The 26,148-nt window shown below is 47.1% G+C and overlaps 1 protein-coding gene across 1 annotated transcript in view; it reads right to left on the reverse strand.

The window, feature by feature from the left end:
* Positions 1 to 25,520, reverse strand: part of LOC148515350 (phospholipase A and acyltransferase 4-like) — a 33,230-nt gene extending 7,710 nt beyond the window's left edge. The window contains exons 1-2 of the mRNA XM_088480144.1: positions 25,509 to 25,520; positions 19,770 to 19,869 (exon numbers count right to left, since the gene is read on the reverse strand). Coding sequence (XP_088336270.1) covers positions 19,770 to 19,869; positions 25,509 to 25,520 — 112 coding nt within the window. The remainder of the gene's footprint in view (positions 1 to 19,769; positions 19,870 to 25,508) is intronic.
* Between the last annotated feature and the right edge of the window lie 628 nt (positions 25,521 to 26,148).

A 26,148-nucleotide genomic window follows, 5' to 3' on the forward strand; every position in this document is an offset into this window, starting at 1 on the left:
GGCATCCTTTCCAGAGAGACAATTTTATGGTAAGTTGATGTTTACTTTATTTAGTTTATTTATATATATATATATATATATATATATATATATACACACTGTATATATATATATATATATATATATGTGTGTGTGTATATATATATATACAGTATATATACATATTAGTGATGAGCGGTTCGGATTCTGAGGAATCCGAACTGCTCCGAACAGGTGGAATCCGAGCCCACCCGAACTCAAGTTCGGGTGTTCCCACCTGACTCGGATTCCACCTCGAGGCCTCTATAAAAGGCGCGGCGCCCGGCTGTCGGCGCCATTTCGCGTGACTGTATCCAGATGGAATAGTCACGCTTAGTTAGGCAGTGATAGAGAGGGGAAAAGCGAGACTAGAGTTAGATTAGTTAGAGAGAGTAGTTCTACTTCTTGCCACTGTGTGCTCCGTGACTGGGCTTAGGGTCTCATTCAAGCGGGTCGATGGTACCCGAATGTGCATGCGCACGACGGAGGCTGCTTCCTTCGTGCGCATGCGTGAGACCCGGCGAGCGACGGGGTAGCCGTCGCTCGGGTCTCGCACCAAATGTGGAGTGCTGTCGATGGTGAGTGACAGCACGCCCCCTTTGGTGGGCGTGTCGTGGGCTTGGCTGCCAGACGGAGGCGTTCCCATCTTGACCATCACGACCATCGGACTTGCGACGGAGACCCTGCGGTAGGGTCTCCCTGCCACAAGCCCTGGAGTGATTTTGGCTCTATCAGAGCCAAAATCACTCCCACTGACATCACTAGTGATGTCAGTGGGGCCGGCTTCAGACGGTAGGCGTTCCCATGGGAACGCCTCCGTCTGGCAGGCATGCCCCCGGCACGCAGCACGCCCCCTTTGGTGCGAGACCCGGAGCGATGGAAAGCCCGTCGCTCGTCAGGTCTCGTGCATGCGCACGACGGAGCTCCCTCTGTCGTGCGCATGCGCAGTGGGGAACATCGACCCGCTTGCGAGCGTCCTGTCGCTCGCGAGCGGGTCTGAATGACCCCCTTAGCCCACTGAGTGTATTATTTATATTATACAAGCTCCGTGACTGGACTTAGCCCACTGAGTGTATTATTTATATTATACAAGCTCCGTGACTGGGCTTAGCCCACTGAGTGTATTATACAAGCTCTGTGACTGGACTTAGCCCACTGAGTGTATTATTTATTTTATACAAGCTCCGTGACAGAGCATAAGCCCACTGAGTGTATTATACAAGCTCCGTGACAGGGCATAAGCCCACTGAGTGTATTATACAAGCTCTGTGAAAGGGCATAAGCCCACTGAGTGTATTATACAAGCTCCGTGACAGGGCATAAGCCCACTGTGTCTATTATACAAGCTCTGTGAAAGGGCATAAGCCCACTGAGTGTATTATACAAGCTCCGTGATAGGGCATAAGCCCACTGAGTGTATTATACAAGCTCCGTGACAGGGCATAAGCCCACTGAGTGTATTATACAAGCTCTGTGAAAGGGCATAAGCCCACTGAGTGTATTATACAAGCTCCGTGACAGGGCATAAGCCCACTGTGTCTATTATACAAGCTCTGTGAAAGGGCATAAGCCCACTGAGTGTATTATACAAGCTCCGTGACAGGGCATAAGCCCACTGAGTGTATTATACAAGCTCCGTGACAGGGGATAAGCCCACTGAGTATTATACAAGCTCTGTGACAGGGCATAAGCCAACTGAGTGTATTATTTATATTATACAAGCTCCGTGACAGGGCATAAGCCCACTGAGTGTATTATACAAGCTCTGTGACTGGACTTAGCCCACTGAGTGTATTATTTATATTATACAAGCTCCGTGACAGAGCATAAGCCCACTGAGTGTATTATACAAGCTCCGTGGCAGGGCATAGCCCACTGAGTGTATTATACAAGCTCCGTGACAGGGCATAGCCCACTGAGTGTATTATACAAGCTCCGTGAAAGGGCATAGCCCACTGTGTGTATTATACAAGCTCCGTGACAGGGCATAGCCCACTGAGTGTATTATACAAGCTCCGTGACAGGGCATAAGCCCACTGAGTGTATTATACAAGCTCCGTGACAGGGCATAAGCCCACTGAGTGTATTATACAAGCTCTGTGAAAGGGCATAAGCCCACTGAGTGTATTATACAAGCTCCGTGACAGGGCATAAGCCCACTGTGTCTATTATACAAGCTCTGTGAAAGGGCATAAGCCCACTGAGTGTATTATACAAGCTCCGTGACAGGGCATAAGTCCACTGAGTGTATTATACAAGCTCCGTGACAGGGCATAAGCCCACTGAGTGTATTATACAAGCTCTGTGAAAGGGCATAAGCCCACTGAATGTATTATACAAGCTCCGTGACAGGGCATAAGCCCACTGTGTCTATTATACAAGCTCTGTGAAAGGGCATAAGCCCACTGAGTGTATTATACAAGCTCTGTGACAGGGCATAAGCCCACTGAGTGTATTATACAAGCTCCGTGACAGGGCATAAGCCCACTGAGTGTATTATACAAGCTCCGTGACAGGGCATAAGACAACTGAGTATTATACAAGCTCTGTGGCAGGGCATAAGCCCACTGAGTGTATTATTTATATTATACAAGCTCCGTGACAGGGCATAAGCCCACTTAGTGTATTATACAAGCTCCGTGACAGGGCATAGCCCACTGTGTGTATTTATAATATTATACAAGCTCCATGACTAGACTTAGCCCACTGTGTGTATTATACAGGCTCCGTGACTGGACTTAGCCCACTGTGTGTATTATACAAGCTCCGTGAAAGGGCATAAGCCCAGTGAGTGCATACATGCTCCGTGAAGGGGCATAGCCCACTGTGTGTATTATACAAGCTCCGTGACAGGGCATAGGCCCACTGTGTGTATTATACAAGCTCCGTGACTGGGCATAAGCCCACTGTGTGTATACAAGCACTATGTCTCCTTGGGATGTAGCCCACTGTTTATACAAGTACTGTGACTCTGCTGGCCATACCCCACTGACTGGGTGGGTGGGACCAAGGACAATTCCATCTTCCACTACCTTTCATTTCTGCCACTGCTGTGTGGCATAGTTTCATAGATGTGCTTTAAACTGTGGTGTCTGTGCCACTGCGCCGCTGCTCTGACGCTTGGTAACCAGTCAGCTCACTGCAACCCTTGGCCAATAATTGTGAAAACAATAATTTAAGCTGTGAGGTGGTCTAAATTGACTGTAAATGACTGTAAATTAATATTATTGAAGTAAATAACACTCTAGGAAGAAAAAAAAGCCCAATTTATGTCATTTTAGATTTTTTTGCAAATTTTGGCAAAAAATGCATATCCAAATCCAAATCCAAAGCCAGTCACCGCAGTTTGGCAAATCCAAATCCAAAGCCGGATGACGAATTAGAACCAAATCCAAATCCGTCAAAAATGGTCCGGCGCACATCCCTAATATATATATATATATATGTGTGTGTATATATATATATATATACAGTATATATATATATATATATATATACATATATATATCTATATATACACACTATATATATATATATATATATATATATATATATGTGCGTATACAGTATGTGTATATATATATATATATATATATATATATATATATATATATATATATATTAGGGGTGAGCGGGTTCGGATTTCTGAAATCCGAACCCCCCCGAGCCCCCCCGATCCGAGGCCGATCCGAGTCAGGCTCGACTTTTCCCGCCTGACTCGGATCTGAAATCGAGGCAAAACGTCATCATCCCGCCTTCCAGGTCTCGCGGGTTTTGGATACTATATAAGGTACCCGCGTCGGCGCCATTTCCTCACTCGGCTGTGGACAGTGAAGAGGGAGGGTGGGAGTTAGGGCTGGCTGGGCTGTGTAGTGTAGTGTAGTGTAGTGCAGTGTAGTGTTGTGCTGTGCTGTGCTGATGTTGTCCATAGGGGATGTGTCCACTCCTCCAAAGTCCATAGGGGCTGAATGGACTGTGTTGTGTAGTCAGTTGTCCATAGGGGCTGTGTCCACTCCAAAGTCCTGTGCAGTGTCCCAGTCCTAATGGGGTGCTGTAGTGTTGTCCAGGGGGTGCTCTGTCCATCAGGGGTGCTCCCCACAAGTGCAAAAAAAATAAATATATTTTCTGTGTTTGTGAATTGTGTGCACTGTGGCTGCACGTGCATCAACAAAGGAGCAGCGCCAAGCGTGCGCCTGTGTCCCATAAGTAAAGGGCCGGGTGGCTTGTCCGTTAAAGGGTGCTGTAACCCCCAAAGTACACTCCAAACAAAAAAATATATATTTTCTGTGTTTGTGAATTGTGTGCACTGTGGCTGCATGTGCATCAACAAAGGAGCAGCGCCAAGCGTGCGCCTGTGTCCCATAAGTAAAGGGCCGGCTGGCTCATTTCTTAAAGGGTGGTGTAACCCACAAAGTGCACTAGTCTCCAACAAAAATAAAAAATAATTTTCTGTGTTTGTGTGCACTTTAGCCGCACGTATATATCAATATAACATAAATGGAGGACCAAACTTTGTCCGATAAAAATAAAATAGGGAAAGATCAAGAACCACTTCCTCCTAGTGCTGAAGCTGCTGCCACTAGTCATGACATAGACGATAACCTGCCATCAACGTCGTCTGCCAAGGCCGATGCCCAATGTCATAGTAGAGGGCACATACAATCCCAAATGACAAAGTTCAGGAAAATGACCTTGAAAAATACATTTAAATCATCTGAAGAGAAACGTAAACTTGCCAATATGCCATTTACGACACGGAGTGGCAAGGAACGGCTAAGGTCTTTCCCTATGTTCATGACTAGTGGTTCAGCTTCACATGACGATGGAAGCCCTCCTCCCGCTAAAAAAAATCAAACAAGTTAAGCTGGCAAAAGCACAGCGAAGAACTGTGCGTTCTAAGAAGATATCACAAATCCCCAAGGAGAGTCCAAGTGTGGTGGCGGTTGCGATGCCTGACCTTCCCAGCACTGGACGGGAAGAGGTGGCTCTTTCCACCATATGCACGCCCCCTGCAAGTGCTGAACGGAGCATCCACAGTCCACTTGCTGATATGCAAATTGAAGATGTCACTGTTGAAGTACAACAGGATGAGGATACTGGTGTAGCTGGCGCTGAGGAGGAAGTTGGCGAGGAGGATTCTGATGGTGATGTGGTTTGTTTAAATCAGGCTCTGGGGGAGACAGTTGTTGTCCGTGGGATGAAAAAGCCCATCACGGTCATGCCTGGGCAGAAGACCAAACATTCCACCTCTTTGGTCTGGCAATATTTCTATCCAAATCCGGACAACAACTGTCTTGCCACATGTACCATATGTAAAGATGAAATAAGTAGGGGTAGGGACGTTAACCACCTAGGAACATCCTCCCTTATACGGCACCTGCAGCGCGTTCATAAAAAGTTACTGTCAAGTTCAGAAACTTTGGCTAAGACCGTCAGCAGTCCAGAGACACCTAAATCCCTTTGTCCTGTTGTATCCAAGCGCCTGCAAACCACACCGTCAACTCCCTTCTCATCAATTTCCTCCTTAGTCAGGATCTGAAGTAGTCCTGCAGGCCATGTCACTGGCATGACTGACTCTCCTATCCGGGATTCCTCTGGAGGATCCTGCATTGCTATGCCTACTGCTGCCGCTGCTGCTGTTGCTTCTGCTGGGAGTCGTTCATCATCCCAGAGAGGAAGTAGGAACACCACTACATTTACTAAACAATTGACCCTCCAACAGTCCTTAGCGAGGAGGATGAAGTACGACAGCAGTCATCCTGAAGCAAAACATATAACTGAGGCCTTGACTGCTATGTTGGTGTTAGACGTGCGTCCGGTATCCACCATTAGTGCAGTGGGATTTAGACAATTGATGGAGGTACTGTGTCCCCGGTTCCAAATCCCGTCTAGATTCCACTTCACTAGGCAGGCGATACCGAGACTGTATAGAAACGTCAGAAAAAGTGTCCTCAGTGTCCTCAAAAATGCGGTTGTACCCAATGTCCACTTAACCACGGACATGTGGACAAGTGGAACAGGGCAGACTAAGGACTATATGACTGTGACAGCCCACTGGGTAGATGTATCACCTTACGCAGCAACAGCAGCAGCGTCACCAGTAGCATCATCTCTGAAACGCCAGCTCGTTCCAAGGCAGGCTACGCTGTGTATCACCGGTTTCAGTAAGAGGCACACCGCCGACAACCTCTTAGACAAACTGAGGGAAATCATCGCCCAGTGGCTTACCCCACTTAGACTCTCCTGGGGATTTGTGATATCTGACAATGCCACCAATATTGTGCGGGCATTACATCTGGGCAAATTCCAGCACATCCCATGTTTTGCTCACACAATAAACTTGGTGGTGCAGAATTTTCTGAAAAGCGACAGGGGCGTGCAGGAGATGCTTTGGGTGGCCCGAAAAATTTCTGGCCACTTTCGCCATTCAGCGATTGCGTGCCGAAGACTGGAGCACCAGCAAACACTCTTGAACCTGCCCCGCCATCACCTGAAGCAAGAGGTTGTGACGCGGTGGAACTCAAACCTCTATATGCTTCAGAGGATGGAGGGGCAGCAAAAGGCCATTCAAGCCTATATATCCGCCTATGACATAGGCAAAGGAGGGGGTATGCACCTGACTCAAGCGCAGTGGAGAATGATTTCCGTGTTGTGCAAGGTTCTCCAGCCCTTCGAACTTGCCACACGTGAAGTCAGTTCAGACACTGCCAGCTTGAGTCAGGTCATTCCCCTCATCAGGCTTTTGCAGAAGCAGCTGGAGAAAGTGAAGGAGGAGCTAAGACGGAGCGATTCCGCTTGGGACTTGTGGATGAAGCCCTTCATTCGCTTTGCCAGGATTCCAGGGTGGTCAATCTGTTGAAATCAGACCACTACATTTTGGCCACCGTGCTCGATCCCTAGGTTTAAAACCTATGTGGTGTCTCTCTTTCCGGTGGTGATGCAGGGCAGGCAGGACCAAGTTTGGACATCTGGTCTGGACTGAAGGACCTGGCAACAATTTCTGACATGTCTACTGTCACTACATACAGGGCCGAAACTAGGATTTTTGTCACCAGGGGCAAGACAGTAATTTGGCGCTCCCTGGTAATTCCCTCTGCAGCAGTGCCCCTATAGTAATGCCCCCTGAGGTAATGCCCCTGTAGTAGTGCCCATATGATAATGCCCCATAGCAATACCCCTGTAGTAGTGCCCATATTGTAATGCCCATATGTTACTACCCCCATAGTAATGCCCCTGTAGTCCCCATGCTCCCATATTAATGCCCTTGTGGTAATGCCCCTGTAGTGCCCATGCTTTCATAGTAATGCCCCTGTAGTGCCCATGCTCTCATAGTAATGCCCCTGTAGTGCCCATGTTCTCATAGTAATGCCCCTGTAGTGCCCATGCCCCCATAGTAATATCCCGGTAGTGCCCTTACAGTAATGCCCCTGTAGTGCTCATGCCCCCACAGTAATGCCCCTGTGGTAATGCCTCTGTAGTGCCCATGCCACAATAGTAATGCCCCCGTAGTGCTCATGCCCCATTAGTAATGCCCACTATTGCCCATGCCCCCATAGTAATGCCCCTGCCCCCATAATAATGTCCCTGTAGTGCAGCTTATTAAAAAAAAAATACTTACCTTGAACCCTGCTCCTTCATCCAGCGTCATGTCCGGTCCGCTGGCTGCTCCTCGGAACTATGGGGGAAACATCATGACGTCTCCCCCATAGTGCTCGTGGGGAGAGCCAGAAGCTGGAGTTCAGGAGAGAACTCCAGCCTCCGGCTCCACCGCGTCGCTGCAGAGAAGGAGCTGGGCGCCCGCTGGTAATATTTATTACCAGCGGGCGCCCGGCTTGGAGCCTATCTGCAGCGCCGGGCTGGAGGTCACTGGCACCGGGTACAGCGGTGCACCCGGTGCATGTGCACCTCCAGCCCCCCCCTAGTTGCGGCCCTGCTACATATGATACTGTCACCATTGACAGAATGGTGGAGGATTACATCGGTGACAGCATCCAAGTAGGCATGTCAGACAGTCCGTACCTGTACTGGCAGGAAAAAGAGGCAATTTGGAGGCCCCTGTACAAACTGGCTCTATTTTACCTGAGTTGCCACCCCTCCAGTGTGTACTCCGAAAGAGTGTTTAGTGCAGCCGGGAACCTTGTCAGCGAAAGGCGTAGGAGGTTGCTTCCACAAAATGTGGAGAAGATGATGTTCATAAAAATGAATTACCAACTCTTCCAGGGAGACCAGCCTCCAGAACGTACAGAGGGACCTGTGGTGGTGGATTCCAGCAGGGACGAGTTAATACTCTGTGAGGATGAGGATGTACACAACACTGAAGAGGGTGAGGAATCGGTGGATGAGGAGGATGAGGACAACATCTTGCCTCCGTAGAGCCAGTTTGTGCAGGGACAGATTAATTGCCAGCTTGGGGGCCCAAACGAACCAATCATTTCAGCCACAGTTGTGTGGCAGACCCTGGCGCTGAAATGATTGGTTTGTTAAAGTGTGCATGTCCTGTTTATACAACATAAGAGTGCGTGGGAGGGCCCAAGGACAATTCCATCTTGCACCTCTTTTTTTTCTTTGTATCATGTACAGTTTGGGGCCTAGTTTTTCAAACTGCCATCCTGTCTGCCACTGCAGTATCACTCCTAGATGGGTCACGTGTTTGTGCCGCCTACTCGTGTCGCTTAGCATAGTCATCCAGTTACCTCGGTGCAACCTTTTGGACATAAAAACACTATTGTGAGGTGTGAGGTGTTCACAATAGACTGGAAATGAGTGGAAATTAAGGTTATTGAGGTTAATAATAGCATAGGAGCAGAAAAACCCACAAATTCTGTGATTTTAGCTGTTTTTATGCTTTTTTTAAAAAAAAATACAGATCCAAAACACAAAACCCAGAACCCAAAACATGGAAGGGTGGTTTTGGCAAAACCAATCCAGATCTAAAACACGAAGAAAGATCCAGATCCAAAACCAAAACACAAAACACGAAAAGTGGCCGGTGCACACCCCTAATATATATATATATATATATATATATATATATATACAATATGCAGAAAAGGTGGATGTCCCTCTAGAGACTTTTACAAGAAAAAAATCACCACACTGTCACAGCATAAGTGTTTCTGATGTTTTTGCCTTAATAACCTTCTTCAAAACTGGAAACGTCAGACACACTTATGCTATGACAGTGTGGTGATTTTTTTCTTGTAAAAGTCCCTTGAGTGCCGCCCATCTTCTCTGCATTTGTTTATTATTTTTCGGAAGGCACCTGGGCATCTACACCGCTATTCACAGCTGGAGTGCCGAACTTTGTGCATTTATATCAACATTCATATATTAGCAGACTCAGTGGAGGGATACGTGCTTGTGGTGGTTGAGGGTAGTGGGACCGAAGGTGGTGGAGGGGGCCCCCTGGAGACACCAGTGTACAGGGCCCCAGGTTTCTGTTGCTGGCCTTGCGAGTAGCTATATTGGCGGGGCGCCAGCGCCAATCTATTAGTGGCCATACACGGTGAGATTCAAAGTTGGTAAGATCAGTTGTACGATTTCCCTTGAAATTCTTCATAAGATGTGGTCAAATGGTGTACGATTGATCATTAAGATCGTAGGATAAGATGCATATAAGTGAATCAGGTTGTACTCAAAAGATTGTAGGTCTCTCTGCAAAACCATTTGATCTGCGATCCAACCAGATGACCGCGGGGACACGCATTGGGGTCGCAGAAGACACAAAATACACATATTTTCATAAGATTGGTCTGTCCAACCTGTAGAAACTGCCCAAATCGTGTGAAAAATCGTCCTGTGTATGGCCAGCATATCTGTTGTGTTGTCACTCAGTACAGTCCTGTGGGCTGGAGCGGCAGGGCCTCCAGACGCCGTCACTGGGATTTGGGAACGACGGGAAGGGTATTTATCCACATCCTGCCTGGCTGGTAAGTTGGTATTATAACTGTGGCAGTGTAACAGACTGACAGTGTGAGTCGCACTCGCAGAAAAATACTCAAATCAAGTGATGAGGTGCTGGCCTGGCCCTGGGGCAGGGCTTAAACCTGCATATGGTGTTGATTTATAGATATATATCTATAAGATATATATCACCAAAAATAATTTGACACCTGGCTATCATATCATAAAGCTATATCTATCTATAGGGCTTAAACATGGCAATAGTATGGTTTTATAGATATAACTATAGCTATAAAACCACACCAATAGCATGTTTAAGCCCTATAGACAGATATATAGATACAGCTATATGATAGCCTAGAGGCATATTATTTTTGGTGAGGATATATAACATAGATATATCTATATCTGTAGATAGATATAGCTGTAGTTAGGCCATGCCCCATCTTTGGGATTTACAGTAACAAATAAAAATGTGAGGTACATATATACATATACACATGTGTATATAGGGCCGGCCCATTACGCCAGGTACGCATCCACGTACAGCACCAAGCTGGAAGGGCGGCCACATCATCTCCTGTGTCCTGCCGTGGTCCCACACAGCCACCAGGTGCAGGCATTACAATGAGTCACACTGACTCATTATATGCCACTGTGCAGCCAGCCGCCAGTGCCGCAGTGGTGCCCGTCTCCCCAGAGTGAAGCAGCTTAGTTACAAGAGCTGGATGGGGAGGAGGGGCTGCGCTCTCCTCCGCTCATCCCCTTTCACGTTCCAACCCCAGCTTCCTCTCTCTCTGAGGCTGTGCTGGATGTCGGAGATCTGACGTCACGATCACGTGACCACCACTAGCGTTAAGTGAGGTCCGAGGAGGAGCGCTGCAGTTCTGTCTCCAGGTAAGGAAATTGATATACACTGTATGGCTGTCATCCTGTCCCTGTCACACAATGGTCATTCTCTCCCTGTCACCCACTGCTGACACCATCTCCCTGTCATCCACTGCTTTCACCCTCTCCTGGCATAACCCTCTCCCTGTCGTCACCCTTTACCTGTCACCTAGTGATGTTGACCTCTCACCCAGTGCTGTTACCCTCTCCCTGTCTCCTAGTGCTGTCACCCTCTCCCTCTCACCCAGTGCTGTCACCCTCTCCCTGCTGTTACCCAGTGCTGTCATCCTCTCCCCATCGTCACCCTCTCCCTGTCTCCCAGTGCTGTCATCCTCTCCCTATAGTCATCCTCTTGCTGTCACCCAGTGCTGTCATCCTCACCCTATCTTCATCCTCTCCCTGTCACCAAGTACTTTCATCCTCTCCCTATCGTCATCCTCTCTGTCGCCCAGTGCTGTCATCTCTCCCTGTCATCATCTTTTCCCTGTCACCTAGTGCTGTCGCCCTCTCCCTCTCACCCAGTACTGTCACTTTCTCCCTGTCATCACCCTCTCCTTGTCACCCAATACTTTCATCCTCTCCCTGTCACCCAATGCTTTCATCCTCTCCCTGTCACCCAGTGCTGTCACCCTCTCCCTGTGACTTTAAAGTACCCAGAAGATTACTAAAGGCAGATCCTAACAGGAATACCTATCAAAAAGATATATAGTGCCGACTAAGATATGTCACAAAAAACATTGTAGTCCTAAAGACTCATTAAGGCCCCTTGGTGTCAGGGTATTCAAAGTATGAATCCATTTACTTTCCTTTTTAAGGAGCAATTAATTACGATTGCCCCCTCGCATGGAATGAGGAACATGGTCAATAATGATTGACCGTATGCTGGCTATGCTGTGTTTAGCTGCAATACAGTGATGGGCTACAGGTTGGTCTTGTGAGTACGGCAAGCCTCTACGCAGGGGTAATGGATGGAAACTCTAATTTCTGAGAATAATATTCCTGTCAGTGCTATTTACAACTAAGGAAGTGGAAATTAGGTTACTAAATAGGCATATATATATATTATATATATATATATATATATATGTTAATATATGCCTATAGGCCACCATTGTTTAAATGAGAGTTTCCATCCATTACCCCTGCGTAGAGGCTTGCCGTACTCACAATTGTTATGAGTGAGGCGTATCACTTCAGACCCTAATAGAGTTGAGCAAGCTCTTGATGATATGGTGAATAAGTTTGTGCACCGAGGCTACAACAGAATAGAATTAAACAGGTTAAAAAAGAAAGTCATGAGTATTCCATGGGCCAAAACTCTAGAATCCAAAAGTCACACTAAAGCTCTTTTGCCCTCTGATTGTATCCCATGGGTCAACAGATATAATGTCAACAGCACACATACCACCAAGAAAGCTAAACAATGGTGGCCTATAGTTAATTGTGATCCTGAACTCCCCTCCCTTCACAATAAGCGATTAATGTCTAGCTATACGAGGGGGAAAAATATAAGCGACCAAGTCGTTAAATTAGATATCACTGGATTGGGACATGTAAATCCTTCCCATTTCCTTAGTCAAAAAAAGTGTTGCTTCAGATGTTTGGGATGTGTCACCTGTCGTTCCCTCACATTAGGGAAATATTTTTGCCATCCACATACTGGCAAAAAGTTTTTTAGCCAACATGCAGTTACCTGTAAAACCATCTATGTAGTTTACATGTTAACATGCCCATGTGGATTGTCCTACATCAGGAAGACACAGAGACAATTTTGTGAATGCGTGGCACTGCACCGTAGTGCCATTCGTTCAGCGTTGGCCTCTGGCCAAAATGACCAACCTGTAGCCCATCACTGTATTGCAGCTAAACACAGCATAGCCAGCATACGGTCAATCATTATTGACCATGTTCCTCATTCCATGCGAGGGGGCAATCGTAATAAATTGCACCTTCAAAAGGAAAGTAAATGGATTCATACTTTGAATACCCTGACACCATGGGGCCTTAATGAGTCTTTAGGACTACAATGTTTTTTGTGACATATCTTAGTCGGCACTATATATCTTTTTGATAGGTATTCCTGTTAGGATCTGCCTTTATTAATCTTCTGGGTACTTTAAAGTCTCATTATGGATGCGATCAGGTTATATCTGCCATATGTGTTTATGTTGTTTGTTTTACAATCTGTTTTAAATTAGCATGTTATATTTTTCATGCTTTTATTTTAATTGTCTACTTGTTGTCATTCCGCAGTTGTTGCTGTGTTGTCATAGCAACCCACTCATGCCTTTCATTGGTTGTCTTCCCGGTCCAGGTGAGTCCAATGATTACGCTTGTTTGTAATGTGATTTTTGCTATATATATATGTTTAGTTTTATGATCACATTTGTACTGTCTGTCGTTGAAGACGGGGGATTAACCTCGAAACGACGTTGGAATAAAGGACTTTTATATTCATTAATATCCAGCCTGCTGAGTGCCACTATTACTGCATATATATATATATATATATATATATATATATATATATATATATATATATATATATATATTTATACATAGTATTTTTTATGTGGAGCAAACTATATTTTATTATTTGGATATAAGAGTCATTCACTATTGACACCCTATTTAACCTGGAATTAATCTAGAGAGCAGTACACCCATTTCCCAGGATTACAGTGTCAAAATAATTGGTTAATTGACTCACTTATTGTATCTGGTAACTGATATTTCCAAAACAAGAACTAAATTTTGTATAAGGTACAGTATTTGTTGTTGGAAATGATGAGTGTATAGGTGTTGCTATTGCAGAGTTATGTAGGCAAACACCAGCAGATGACTGAAACTTTGAACAGCCCAATTACTTAACCAATGGTTTTGGTTTATTGAGGAATCTCGCAGGTACAGCTGTACTCACTGTTATATGTACACTAGTACTAGAGTGGAGCTTAAGCGAAGTGAAGTTCTTTACAGCTCACCAGCTGGTGAATGTAAGCTGCAAATGGGTAGCGGTGCATGATTGCTTTATAGCAGGTAATAACCAGGTTCTGTGTAGAGCTAAGTAGGAGACTTCAGTCTCCCACCATGTTACTCTACAGTCTACACAGTAAAAGCTAAGACAAGATGGCTCCTGCACATGCTCAGAATAGAGATGAGCGAGTCCGGTTCTCTGAGAACCGGACTCACCCGAACATACCTGATTCGGGGGGGATCTGAGTCCAGCTCTGGGTTTTCCACCAGACTCAGGGCCTCATTTATCAACGAGTTTATCACTCAAAACTAGTGATAAATATCACTTTTTATGATAAATGGTGCTCATCCAATCATCTCCCAACTGTCAACTGTTAGAAAAATGACAGTTGGGAGCTGATTGGCTGGAGCATCATTTATCCTAAAAAGTGATATTAATCACTAGTTTTGAGTTATAAACTCATTGATAAATGAGGCTGTCTGTTCCTAAAATGAGGCAAAACATCATCAATCCCGGCGTTTGATTCCCACAGGTTTTGGATTGCATATAAGACCCTACCCGTGGTGATCGGTGCCATCTGCTTCACTCCGGTTGTGCTGTATTGTGCTGTGTGGCTGAGCTGTGGGCTGTGCTGAGTCTGTTCAGGGGCTGTACTATCCGTCCAGGAGCTGTGCTGAGTCCATCCACGGACTGGGCTGAGTCCATCCAGGTGATGGGCTGTGTCCATCCAGGGGCTGGGCTGTGTCCGTTCATACACTCCTGTGCTCAGTGCTGTGTCCATTTGCTCCAGTGCCGCTGATGCTCCTCTCCAGTGTCCATCCGCTCCAGTGTTGCCGAAACACCTGTCTGGTGTCCATCTGCTCCAGTGTTACTGACGCATCTGCCTGGGGTCCATCCACTCCAGTACTGTTGATGCATCTGCCTGGGGTCCATCCACTCCAGTATTGTTGACGCACCTGTCTGGTGTCCATCCACTCCAGTGCTGCTGACGCACCTGTCCAGTGTCCATCTACTCCAGTTCTGCCGATGCTCCTGTCCAGTGTCTATCCACTCCAGTGTTACCGATGCACCTGTCTGGTGTACATCCGCTCCAATGTTGCCGATGCATCTGTCCAGGGTCCATCCGCAGTTTAGAAAGTCAGCCAGCTAGCACGGTGCAATTTTTTGGCCTAAACTGGATTAATTCAATTTGTGAGCTTGAGGTGGTCAAAACTGACTGGAAATTAATGTAATTGAGGTTAATAATGCTGTTGGAACAAAAACAGACCCAAATTATGTGATTTCAGCTGTTTTATGATGTTTTATAAAAAATCCAGTTCCAAAGCCAAAACACGCAAGGGCAGGCTTGGCAAAACCAAATCCAGATCCAAAACACGAAGGAGATACCAAAACACAGGGGTCGGCGCACATCTCTACTCAAATGTAATCTCGGTGGCCATCTTGAAAATGGGCATGAAGCCTTACCGGAGGGTCAGGAAAATTTATGACAGTGTGCAGCCTTACATTAATTTTCATTCTTTATTTTATTTAGCTGATTTTTTAACTATGTACTACCATTTAAATATGATTATTAACTAATACTAATAAAAACTATATTTTAAGCATTAAGCAATGTGGAGTCTACTTAAGGGCTATGGACCTAATTCAGAGATGGATAGAATTGCAGAGCCACACACAAGCAGCTGTGCATATCTGTCCATCTCAGATGCAAATGCATAGGGAAGTGTCAGACACCTCCTTGCTGCATTTGCATTCCCAGCATTGCGACCGATGTCGTGATGGTTGTTTTTTTGGACATCGTGATGGTTGCTTCTTTGGTCAGGCTGCGGGATCTGAAGCCTACCATAGCCTGGCTGGTGCCAACGCAGACCCTAGCCTTGTCCCTCCTGCAAAACAGAGGCAATACACCTCCGTTTTTGGGAATGGCACCCAGGCATGCCCCCGCTCCGCCCCCCAATCATTTGATTTGGAACTGGACCACCGGTCTGTGGCACACCTGGAAGTGCCACGGGCAGCCAGTTAAGGAACCACTGCACTATTGAATGGTCAATAATATACTTTGTAGTTTATTATGAAATTTATATTAGGTGTCGGTATTTGTGGGATAACATATTTTTTAAGTGTTTAGAATAGTTTAGTGATTTTATTTAGTGAATCTAACAGTGCTCAACTGTACCATAGTTCTCTCCCTCTTTTGTCTTATGTAATATGTGGGCTGCTGGAGCAGAGAACAAAGGGAACTATAAGCCTGGTGTAGTACCCTGCTGTGTGAGTTATGTCATACACAGTGCAGCGCACTACAGCACATGTAGAAGCCATTACACAGGCAGACCACAATATCCAGCAGTCTCTGCAGCTACTGAAGAGGTCAGCAGCAGGTCACATGACCAGTGTCAGGTGGTCAGACAAGTGATAGCTGGAAGTTAGCAGAAGTTACTCAAAGAGACTCTGAGGTGATGGTCAGAGAGGAAGATGGATGCTATACAATTCTCAGAAGGTGGAGAGCCCTGAGGCAGTCTGTAAGATGCCAGAGACAGACCCCAGAGGTGGGAAGAGGGCAGACTGGTCTAAGACTGATGTGAAAGGTACCCAGGAAGCTGGTTATAGTGCTGCTGCTCCTATATAGAGCATATGAATGGACTACCTGCACTGGCACATACTGTAGCAATATATTAAGCACACTGAAGAGATACACAATATAATATATGCAACGGCCACATGTGAGGATCACACCGGACCCGGGAAGATAATACCTACCTGGAAACTGACATTAAATAAAGTGACTACAATAGAGATATATATGCATATATATGTTGGTTTTTTTTAACACTGGAGCAGATGCACTGAAGCAGAAAGATACTGGACAGGTGTGTTGGCAGCACTGGAGCAGATGGATACCAGACAGGTGTGTCGGCAGCACGGGAGCGGATGGACACCGGACAGGTTCGTCGATAGTACTGGAGTGGATGGACCCCGGACAGATGACATGTATATAGTGACAAATGTGCAAAGTACAAAGAGTTGCCTTCTGCCACTGGCAATCACAGTGACATCATATAGATGTAAACAATCCGAAGCATTATCTAAAGCACTATACAAACTCCTCAAGGCTCTGGGACTAATTTATGTGCACCTTCCAGCTCATAATTTGGGTTTTAACCCTAGAGACATTTTATTGTACTGAAATAGTTTATACTGCAGTATAAAAACATCAAAGTTATTTGGTTCCACTGGCAAGTGATAGAAGTTGTGCTGTACAGTATATTGAAGAATAGTGTCATGTATGTTATGTCATAAGGTGTTGGATAAATTGGTGGACATGCAATGTAATGAAATAGTAAAGATAATTTATTTGTGTTGAATTCTAAATTTGTATTTAATACCTGTGACTGACTTAAATCTAGAGACTAAGGGCCTGATTCAGACCCACTCGCGAGCGGCTGTCCGCTCGCAAGTGGGTCGATGGTGTGCACTGAGCATGCGCACGACGGAGGGAGCTCCGTCGTGCGCATGCGCCAGACGCGACGAGCGAAGGACTTTCTTTCGCTCGTTGTGTCTGATCAAAGGGGGCGTGCTGTCGATGTTGATTGACAGCACGCCCCCTTTGGTGGGCGTGCCGGGGGCGTGCCTCCCAGATGGGGGCGTTCCCAAGGGAACGCCTACCGTCAGAAGCCGGCCCACTGACATCACTAGTGATGTCAGTGGGAGTGATTTTGGCTCTGATAGAGCCAAAATCACTCCGGGCCTTGCGGTTGAGAAACTCAACCGCAGGCTCCGGCTCGCAGTGGCAATGGTCGCGATGGTCAAGACCATCGCGACCATCAACCTGCACGCTCGTATAGGCTGTGGGTGGTGACCCACAGCTATACGAGCGTCCAGGAGGACGCTCCATTTTTATTGAGGACGACCCTCATTCAGAGCGAGCGCTCTGCTCAGAGCGTCAGGCTCTGAATGAGGGCCTAAGATCTATGTAGTAGGGGAACTTGCCTCTCTGAAGAGAATTACAGCTGTTACGAACCTGTAAAGTTACTAGAGCTAATGCAGGTTCTTGGGGATTACCACATTTGGCATCCAAAAACAGGATCCAGTCAGTGGCCCTGATTCAGAGCCAGACGCTCTGACAAAGCGCTCGCTCTGAATCAGGGCCGGCCTTCTTGTTTTTTAGAGCGGCCTCCTGCTCGCATAGCTGTGGGTGACCACCCACAGCTATAGCGAGCGGCCAGGAAGATGGTTGCAATGGTCAAGACCATCACGACCATCGGGCTTGCGACGAGACCCTTGTGGTAGGGTCTTGTAGCCGCAAGCCCCAGAGAGATTTCGGCTCTCACATCACTCGTGATGTCAGTGGGGCCGCCCCCAAACGGAGGCGTTCACATGGGAACGCCTCCGTTTGGGCAGCCACTCCCCCAGCCCGCCCACCAAAGGGGGCGTGCTGTCACTCAACATCGACAGCACGCCCCCTTTGGTACGAGACCCGGAGCGACGGTTTGCCCGTCGCTATCCGGGTCTCGCGCATGCGCACGATGGAGCCGGCTCCGTCGTGCGCATGCGCACTGGGCCACCATCGACCTGCTTGCGTGCGCATAGCGCTCGCGAGCGGGTCTGAATCAGGCCCAGACTCCAAAGCAAGCACTACCCGTACTTAATACGAGATATCACACGGGGAACAACAGATGGGTCAGGGATCTGATAGGAGTCCCATAATGCATACTGTTACCCACATTACTATGCCATATTATTTTGGTACGCCATGGCTTCCCAGCTACTCAGGAGAAACGCATTCAGTAGGAGCAACTGAATTAAAAGAACACAAAACAAAACTTCAGGCCATGTTCAGATTGTACCCAGTAAGTGAGCCACAGAAAGCAGAAATATTAATTGGACAACTGAAAGGGACCGCTCTGCGCGAAGCAAACTCGTGGCAACAGAGTCAAAAAAGAACTGCCGATGTATTGAAAAGATTGGCGAGCATCTTTGATTCCCGAACATTGTCAGAACTAAAGATACAGTTTTACGCAAGAAAGCAGCAACCAGGTGAAACATTGCAGGAGTTTGCTCTTGGCTTGCAGGAAGCACTGCAAGTCATTAAGGCCTGCGAACCAGGAGAGATAAGTCAGGAAGATGAAGAACTCATCAGTCAATTATTGAGGGAGTTTATGATGTACTGTAGTATGGGAACTCTGAAGAGAATTACCGCTGTTATGAACCTGTAAAGTTACTAGAGCTATTGCGGGTTCTTGGGGATTACCACACTGGTACAATGACACTGGCACCACAAGCATAGCACAATATAATAGAACATGTTGTGCTTAAGCTGTGATTGTAATTTGAAAGAAAAGATAAACCAAAGACATAATATACTGTATATCCATTAAGGCAACACAGCCTGCTTCCCATGTCACTCTTACCATTTTCCTGCCGGGATTTAGTTATGAGACCGGCTGCGATGTCGCCGGTCTCAATAACGACAGGGAAATCCAGACAAGGGACTTAAGATAGGAGTCAAAATACAGCCACCTATCTTAATCACAACGCCGGAATTGCGAAGGACGCCAGCGCGAACGAGGTAAGTCCAGGGAGCCCTTAGCGTTAGCCACGGCGGGGAGGGTTACGTTTATGGAGTGTAGCGGCATTAGGGTTAGGTTTTGGGGGGTGACATTAGGGTTAGGCACCCCTAACGGGGAGGGTTAGGCGGCACCACTGGGGGGGGTTAGGGTTAGGCACTAAGGGGGAGAGGGTTAGGTTTAGGCACGAAGGGGGAAGGTTATGTTTAGGCACTAATGGGGAGGGTTAGGCTACAAGAAGGGGGGGTAAGTATACTTACCCGATCCCTGTCGGGATACCAACTATCGGGATGCCACTGTCGGTATTCTGAGAGAAGGCATCCTGACAGCCGGCATTATATACCCATTACCTTCCTTCCCTCTTGTCAGACCTGGAATTATTGGTATATTCATAATCCCATACTTACTTTATAATATCTCACCTGTTAAATGTACAACCATTCCATTTCCAACATATATACCCCAGTGCTGGTAAAGAAAGCGTTTAAATTCAATCAAGTCCCCTTCCTTTGGTTTAGGACCCTGTGAAAGATTCAAAAGATAATAAAATTACAGTGATGCCGGGTACACACTAGACAATATGTCGTCCGTTCTGGTGCTTTACCACTATGTCACTGATGATGCCCACTCCCGCATATGAAAGGGGCGTCTATAGTTTCTTATGTAAGTATTTAGCTGCTTGCAATGTGCAGTGGTGTAATACTTAGGGGTCTATTTATCAAGTAGTGTAACGTGTGGAGAAGTTGCCCGTAGCAACCAATCAGCTTTGAAGTAGCATTTATCAAGTACAGTCTATAAAATAATAGGCAGGAGCTGATTGGTTACTATAGGCAACTTCTCCACTGGTCCACTTCTCCACACTTTTCACTGCTTGATAAACAGACCCCTTAATCTTGGGAGGTATCACCGACATCTCCTGTGAGAGCTAGCAGCTGCATATCAATCAGTATCTGCTCCAGGCTGGGGAGCGCCAATCTCTCAGACCTCCCCTGTAGACAGCTGTCAGTCCATGCAGGTCCAATGGGCAATATCGTTAGCGGGGACCATGCTGCCGAATGCAGCATGGACCCCACTGTTGCTTTGTCACTCCCAGCATTGGCAAGTGTGTATGCTCTTGCCGATGCCGGAACCCCGCCAGGGCCCCGTCGCTAACGAGGCCGGTACACACTAGGCATCGCCTAGTGTGTACCGGCCTTAAGATGCCAAATGTATTTATACTATACAGCAGCTTCACTGCAAATAGCATAAAGACCTCCAAAAGGCTGCAGACTGTGGGGTCCGGGGCTGGCAGGAATGTTTTGGGGAAAGAGGAGGATATCTAAGGGAGGTTATTAAAGGTAAAGAACCATTCTTACATTAAAGGAGTCCTATCTCATTGACAAACACAAGAAAGTTATGGTGGTCTATTCTTGTAGCAGTGAAAAGCCCATTATCAGTGATAACAGGGCTTTTCACTGCTTCACCCTATTCATAAAAGGGGTTACCATGGAGAAATCTGAGATTTCTCCAGCGATGCCCCTGATTAGTATACACAGCGCTTCCCCATACAGTAGTATGGGGAGAGCCGGGGCCGACGCTTTTGGGGTGTTCAACCAGTGCGGTCGAACAGAGGCGCCACCCCAAAGAGGGCGCAACCCTCCCCAACATCCAATTGCATCGGGACAGTACTGTCCCGCTGTTCCACCCGTGGACCGAAGTGGCCCGTGGGTGGTCAAATCGGGAGGTTGGGGACCCCCACCGCCGCAGTGGTGCCGGATACCGAAGTAGCTGAATGGATGCTGCGGCTTCCATTCAGTGCCGGGAGAGGGCTGGGGAAAGCCCAGCTAGTGACGGAGTGCTGGGCTTACCCCTAGCCTGACGTTATTTGGAGGCGTGCCATGCGGGCATGCCTCCAAATAACGTGACTTAGGGGGCGTGACCTATGGTAATGAAGCCACACCCCCATTTTCAGTTGCGTGCGGCCTCACCGAGCGCGACTATAGTGCGCTATTAAGAGAGCCGTCCCCTAGGGAGAGCGATTCACAGAAAGGGGGAGGGAGAAAAACTCCCCTGTGTGTTACCAGGACGTTCCTGGAGAATATAGTAAAGTGCCAGGTCACCTCACTCTGCTGATCTGCTCTGCCCCCACCCCGCCAGTACTGTCCTGTTTATAGAGTGACTAATAAAGTGACCCTGGTCTTCTCACTCTGCTTACTGGGCACTGGCTCACTCTGCTCTGCCCCCGCCCCGTCGGCGCTTTGTCCCGTGTTTAGATTAATGAAGTGACCCGGCATACTTCTGACTACTTATTGCCCATTGCCCCGCCGATTCTCTCTGACAGCTCTGTTCAGTGCCCCCTAGGACTCTCCACCACTCCTATAGTAAGGTGACACGGCATATACATATGCCGTGTCATCCCCACCTGACTTCCCCAGCCAATGTCCCCCCGCCCCCACCCGCCACCTCCAAGATGTCCCGGCGCATGCACAAGCCAGAAAGTAGGGGACCTAATACATCAATAACAACAGTGAGAACGCCAGACCATGGTTAAAAGCATTGTTTTGCAAGACGGGTAAGGGTACACGAATTACTACTTAGCTAAATTATTAACTGCATCGAACTGAAGTAGCAATTCTGTACCGCACATTTTACAAACTGTGACATTTCATATAAATTTTAGGGGCATGTTTACTAATTATCAATATTTAGACCTGATAATTACAGATATGCCCAGCTATATTGTTGCTGCTACCGTGGCAAATCACGCCACGCATAGCGTGAGACATGCGCCCGCGAGAGGATACGTGCACTGCGATCGCACCCGTGCCTCCGCAAAATTGCCTTGTGTGATCGCAGTGCGCACGATAGTGTAATGTAGCGTATGCAGGCACGGGAATTGCATGGTGCAATGCGTGCGCACATTTGTGTCAAAACTATTTGCAGCAATAAGAAATTCACATTCACCTGAATGTAATAAAAATCACATGCAGGGAGAGAGTCTATGAAAGGAGCCAGTCCCTGCAATGTGTAAAGAAGTAAAATAATAATTTCACTTCTGCCTTTACGCATACAGTACCTCGTGAGTCCGGGTCTTTACGCATACCTCGTGAGCCCGGGCCTTTACGCATACCTCGTGAGCCTGGGCCTTTACTCATAAATCGTGAGCCGGGGCCTTTACGCATACCTTGTGAGCCCGGGCCTTTACGCATACATCGTGGGCCCGGGCCTTTACACATACATCGTGAGCCCGGGCCTTTACGCATACCTCGTGAGCCCGGGCCTTTACGCATACATAGTGAGCCCGGGCTTTTACGCATACATCGTGAGCCCAGGCCTTTACGCATACCTCGTGAGCCCGAGCCTTTACGCATACCTCGTGAGCCAGGGCCTTTACGCATACATAGTGAGCTCGGGCTTTTACGCATACATCGTGAGCCCAAGCCTTTACGCAGACCTCGTGAGCCAGGGCCTTTACGCATACCTCGTGAGCCCGGGCCTTTAAGCATGCATCGTGGGCCCGGACCTTTACACATACCTCGTGAGCCCGGGCATTTACGCATACATAGTGAGCCCGGGCTTTTGCGCATACCTCGTGAGCCCGGGCCTTTACACATACATCATGAGCTGGGGCCTTTGCGATGGTCCTTTCAGCAATATCTGCAGTGATCCCTCCATGGTACATTCTGGGGATACTTAATATTTGCAGATATTCCCCAAAAATGGGTGTTTTCAGGGAAAAATCCTGCAAATATTACATGATGGATAGGCCCTATAGTGCCATTATAGTCTTTCCATAATATATTTAAAAGGTCTGACTGGAGTTGCTCTGCATCAAGGCACATTGGTCATAAATGGTACTGCAGATAGAGCACTAAGGGCCTGATTCAGAGCCGTTCGCAATTTGCGGACGTTCGTTCAGGAAAAGGGGGTGGCTATTCAAATGAACCGTTCGCTCTTTGCGGTCTGTTGACGCCTCCATGTCTGAACGAGCTAACAAAACCAGCGGCTGCTATTTTGTAAAAAACGCCCCCTGGCCACTCGCATCATACGTCATGTCCGCTATTTAATAGATTAATCGAGTACATCGAACAGCGTATGAACTGCTCGCTATTCTTGTGGCTGGTTTTTCCTACCACAATCTTGCGAGCAGTTCTGGCTATAAAATAACCAAGTGACGTGGTCGATGACGCTGCTGTTTTAATTATGCACACCCTAAAAACGCCCGTTTTGACCTTTAAGCACGCCTGCATTCGGATCTCCACTCCCCGTTTTCAAGCACCTTCCCCTGTTACCACCCACAAACGCCTCATCCTGTCACTCAAAATAGCAGGCACTCGCTATATAGCGAACAAATGATTTCTGGCCGCACTGACTGGTTCGCGCATGCGCAGATGTGAAAACATTGCTCCGAACGAGCGAACGGCCGCTTACGAGCGGCTCTGAATCAGGCCCTAAGGGCTCTATTTACTACAATCCGCATTGGTAATGCAGATTGTAGTGTGATATTACCGACTGAATTCGCATTGCGAATTCAGGCAATATCACAGGGATTTACTACAAATCCTTTGCAGGGACAGAGCTTGCGATAAAGCTCTGTACCTGCAAATCCCCCTCGGAGCCTTATCACGGTATTTTCGCAAAAAATACCATGATTAAATGCCCGCGCATGCGCCGACCAGTCACCGCTGCTACCCCCCTCCGGCGCTAAGCCCCGCCCCCCGTGATCACGGACCCCCCGCAACCCCCCCTCCCCCCCCGCGACCCCCCCTGCCTTAATAGCACTTACCTGCATGCTCCAGGCCTCCAGTGATGTGCTCCATTCCTCCGGTCAGGTGATCTCCCATACTGCACGGCGGCCCGATCACCTGATGACCGGGCCGCAGTGCACTGTGTGAGACCAGATGACCGGAGGGGAGACATCACCGGAGGCCCGATCACCGGTCCCTGGCCTCAGGTAAGTAATTTTTTTTTTACTATATATTTTTTTTCTTTTTTTTACAGTAATCAGCTTGCGGTCTGTTTAGACCACACAGCTGATTACTGGGACCGACTCCCGGCTCTGCTCTCCCCGTTAGAGCAGGGCAGGAGGCCGGTAACCGGGGGAGACCCTGGATAACGCCAGGTGGCGTTATTATCACAGGGCTTTCCCCGGTATTTTTTTCACATTTATTTTTAGTAACTATGGTCGGATCACATTTCCCATTACAGTTATGGGAAATGCAATCTGCTTTACTAAAAATAAGTGATAAATAGTGGCTGGAGTAGAATTTTACGAATTCTACTTCAATTGCCCTATAGTAACTATAGGTGATACTAAAATAATGTGAAATGGGTGTGAAAACACCCTTTTTCACTTTATTTTAGTAAAAATAATGTTGATAAATAGAGCCCTAAAAATGAAAGCCCAATTTGTTAAATGATGAAAAGTCCTATCTCGAATGAAGACCAGTGTTCAAAAGATTAGCTCGAACAAACACACAGAGCCCTTAACCGGGGACTTTATATAATATATATAGATTTATTATTATTATTATTATTATTATTACCTGTTGTGCCTCTCTGCACTTTGAGATGAGGAATGGAGGAGTGAAGGGTTGAGCAATTGTAGCCGGAGTATAGTAAGGGCATGCTCACACACCTTATGCCCCAAACCAATCTGAAGAAGCAGGTATGTTAGGGACCCACTTGATGGAGGGCATAAATTTTTGGGCAAACATGCTAAGAACCGTATTTATATTCTATGCTAATTGTCAGAGTTTACTGCTTCAGTGCTGCCCAGGGTGTCCTAGGGATGATCCAAGCATTGACCCTGCAGTGTGCAGAGCCACCCAGAGCGTTCAGACAGCTCTCATCTTTCTACTGTCACCGCCCCCTCATGTGACATCACAGGTTAGAGGGTGGGGTGTCAGTGAGCCCTGCTCCACCGCTGGATACCACAATCTTCCCACATCATTTCACAAGATGTTCACATCACTATTCTGTGTTTTTTGGGAACCCTGTTCTTTCCACTTAGTAACTCATGGGTGTAGATTTATTAGGACAGTGGTGTAACTCCTGGGAAACATTGGCTTCCAGACACCAGCTGTCAGGGGGGCACTAGAGAAGGAGGGACAACCTATTATGCCTTTACTAAAAAATTTCAAATGATTGATTTTCACCAAGTTCATTATACATGTACTCACCTGTAAAGGCATGTCTCCTGCTGTTCCTTACTTCTTCGCCTTCCTTTATATTTATCTGTCAACAGAATATTATAATGATTATAAATGGATATGGTGAAGTGTTTTGCAGTCAGTGCAGTCTCATACATTCCATTACCTATTATAGTAAAACAAAACAGTACACCAATCATGAGTTGTATGACACCGCAATGCTCAGGTTAGTTTCTGACTTTGAATACATGGTGCAGTCATGGGTGTATTCATTTGTGGTGCCGAGTGTGCGGCGCACATTGGTGCACATGGTGGCACTCTCCGCACACCCTGCACCCAATCACCAAATTTACCCTTCCATTGGCTCCACAGAAATCACTGGGGAACGTTTCCAGAAGATCTGCACATGTGCAGTACTGAAATGACCAGGATAATGGCGCAGACGCCATGTTCCCAGAGATCAGCGCATGTACAGTACACTCTGGCACTGCACATGAGCCCTGTCCTCTGTTAAACCACCTATGGGTGCAGTGTTAACTCAGGGGGTGATTCAGAGTTGTATGCAGATCGCATCACTGCTGTTTCCCAAGACGCAGCTGATATGCAAATATATGGTAATGCCCGTTGGAGGCGTCTGAAGAAAAGAGCAATTTGTAAAGAAGTAATCGCA

This window comes from Taudactylus pleione, unplaced genomic scaffold (genome assembly GCF_031769625.1).
Source record: "Taudactylus pleione unplaced genomic scaffold, aTauple2 ptg000250l, whole genome shotgun sequence".
NCBI lineage: Eukaryota > Metazoa > Chordata > Amphibia > Anura > Myobatrachidae > Taudactylus > Taudactylus pleione.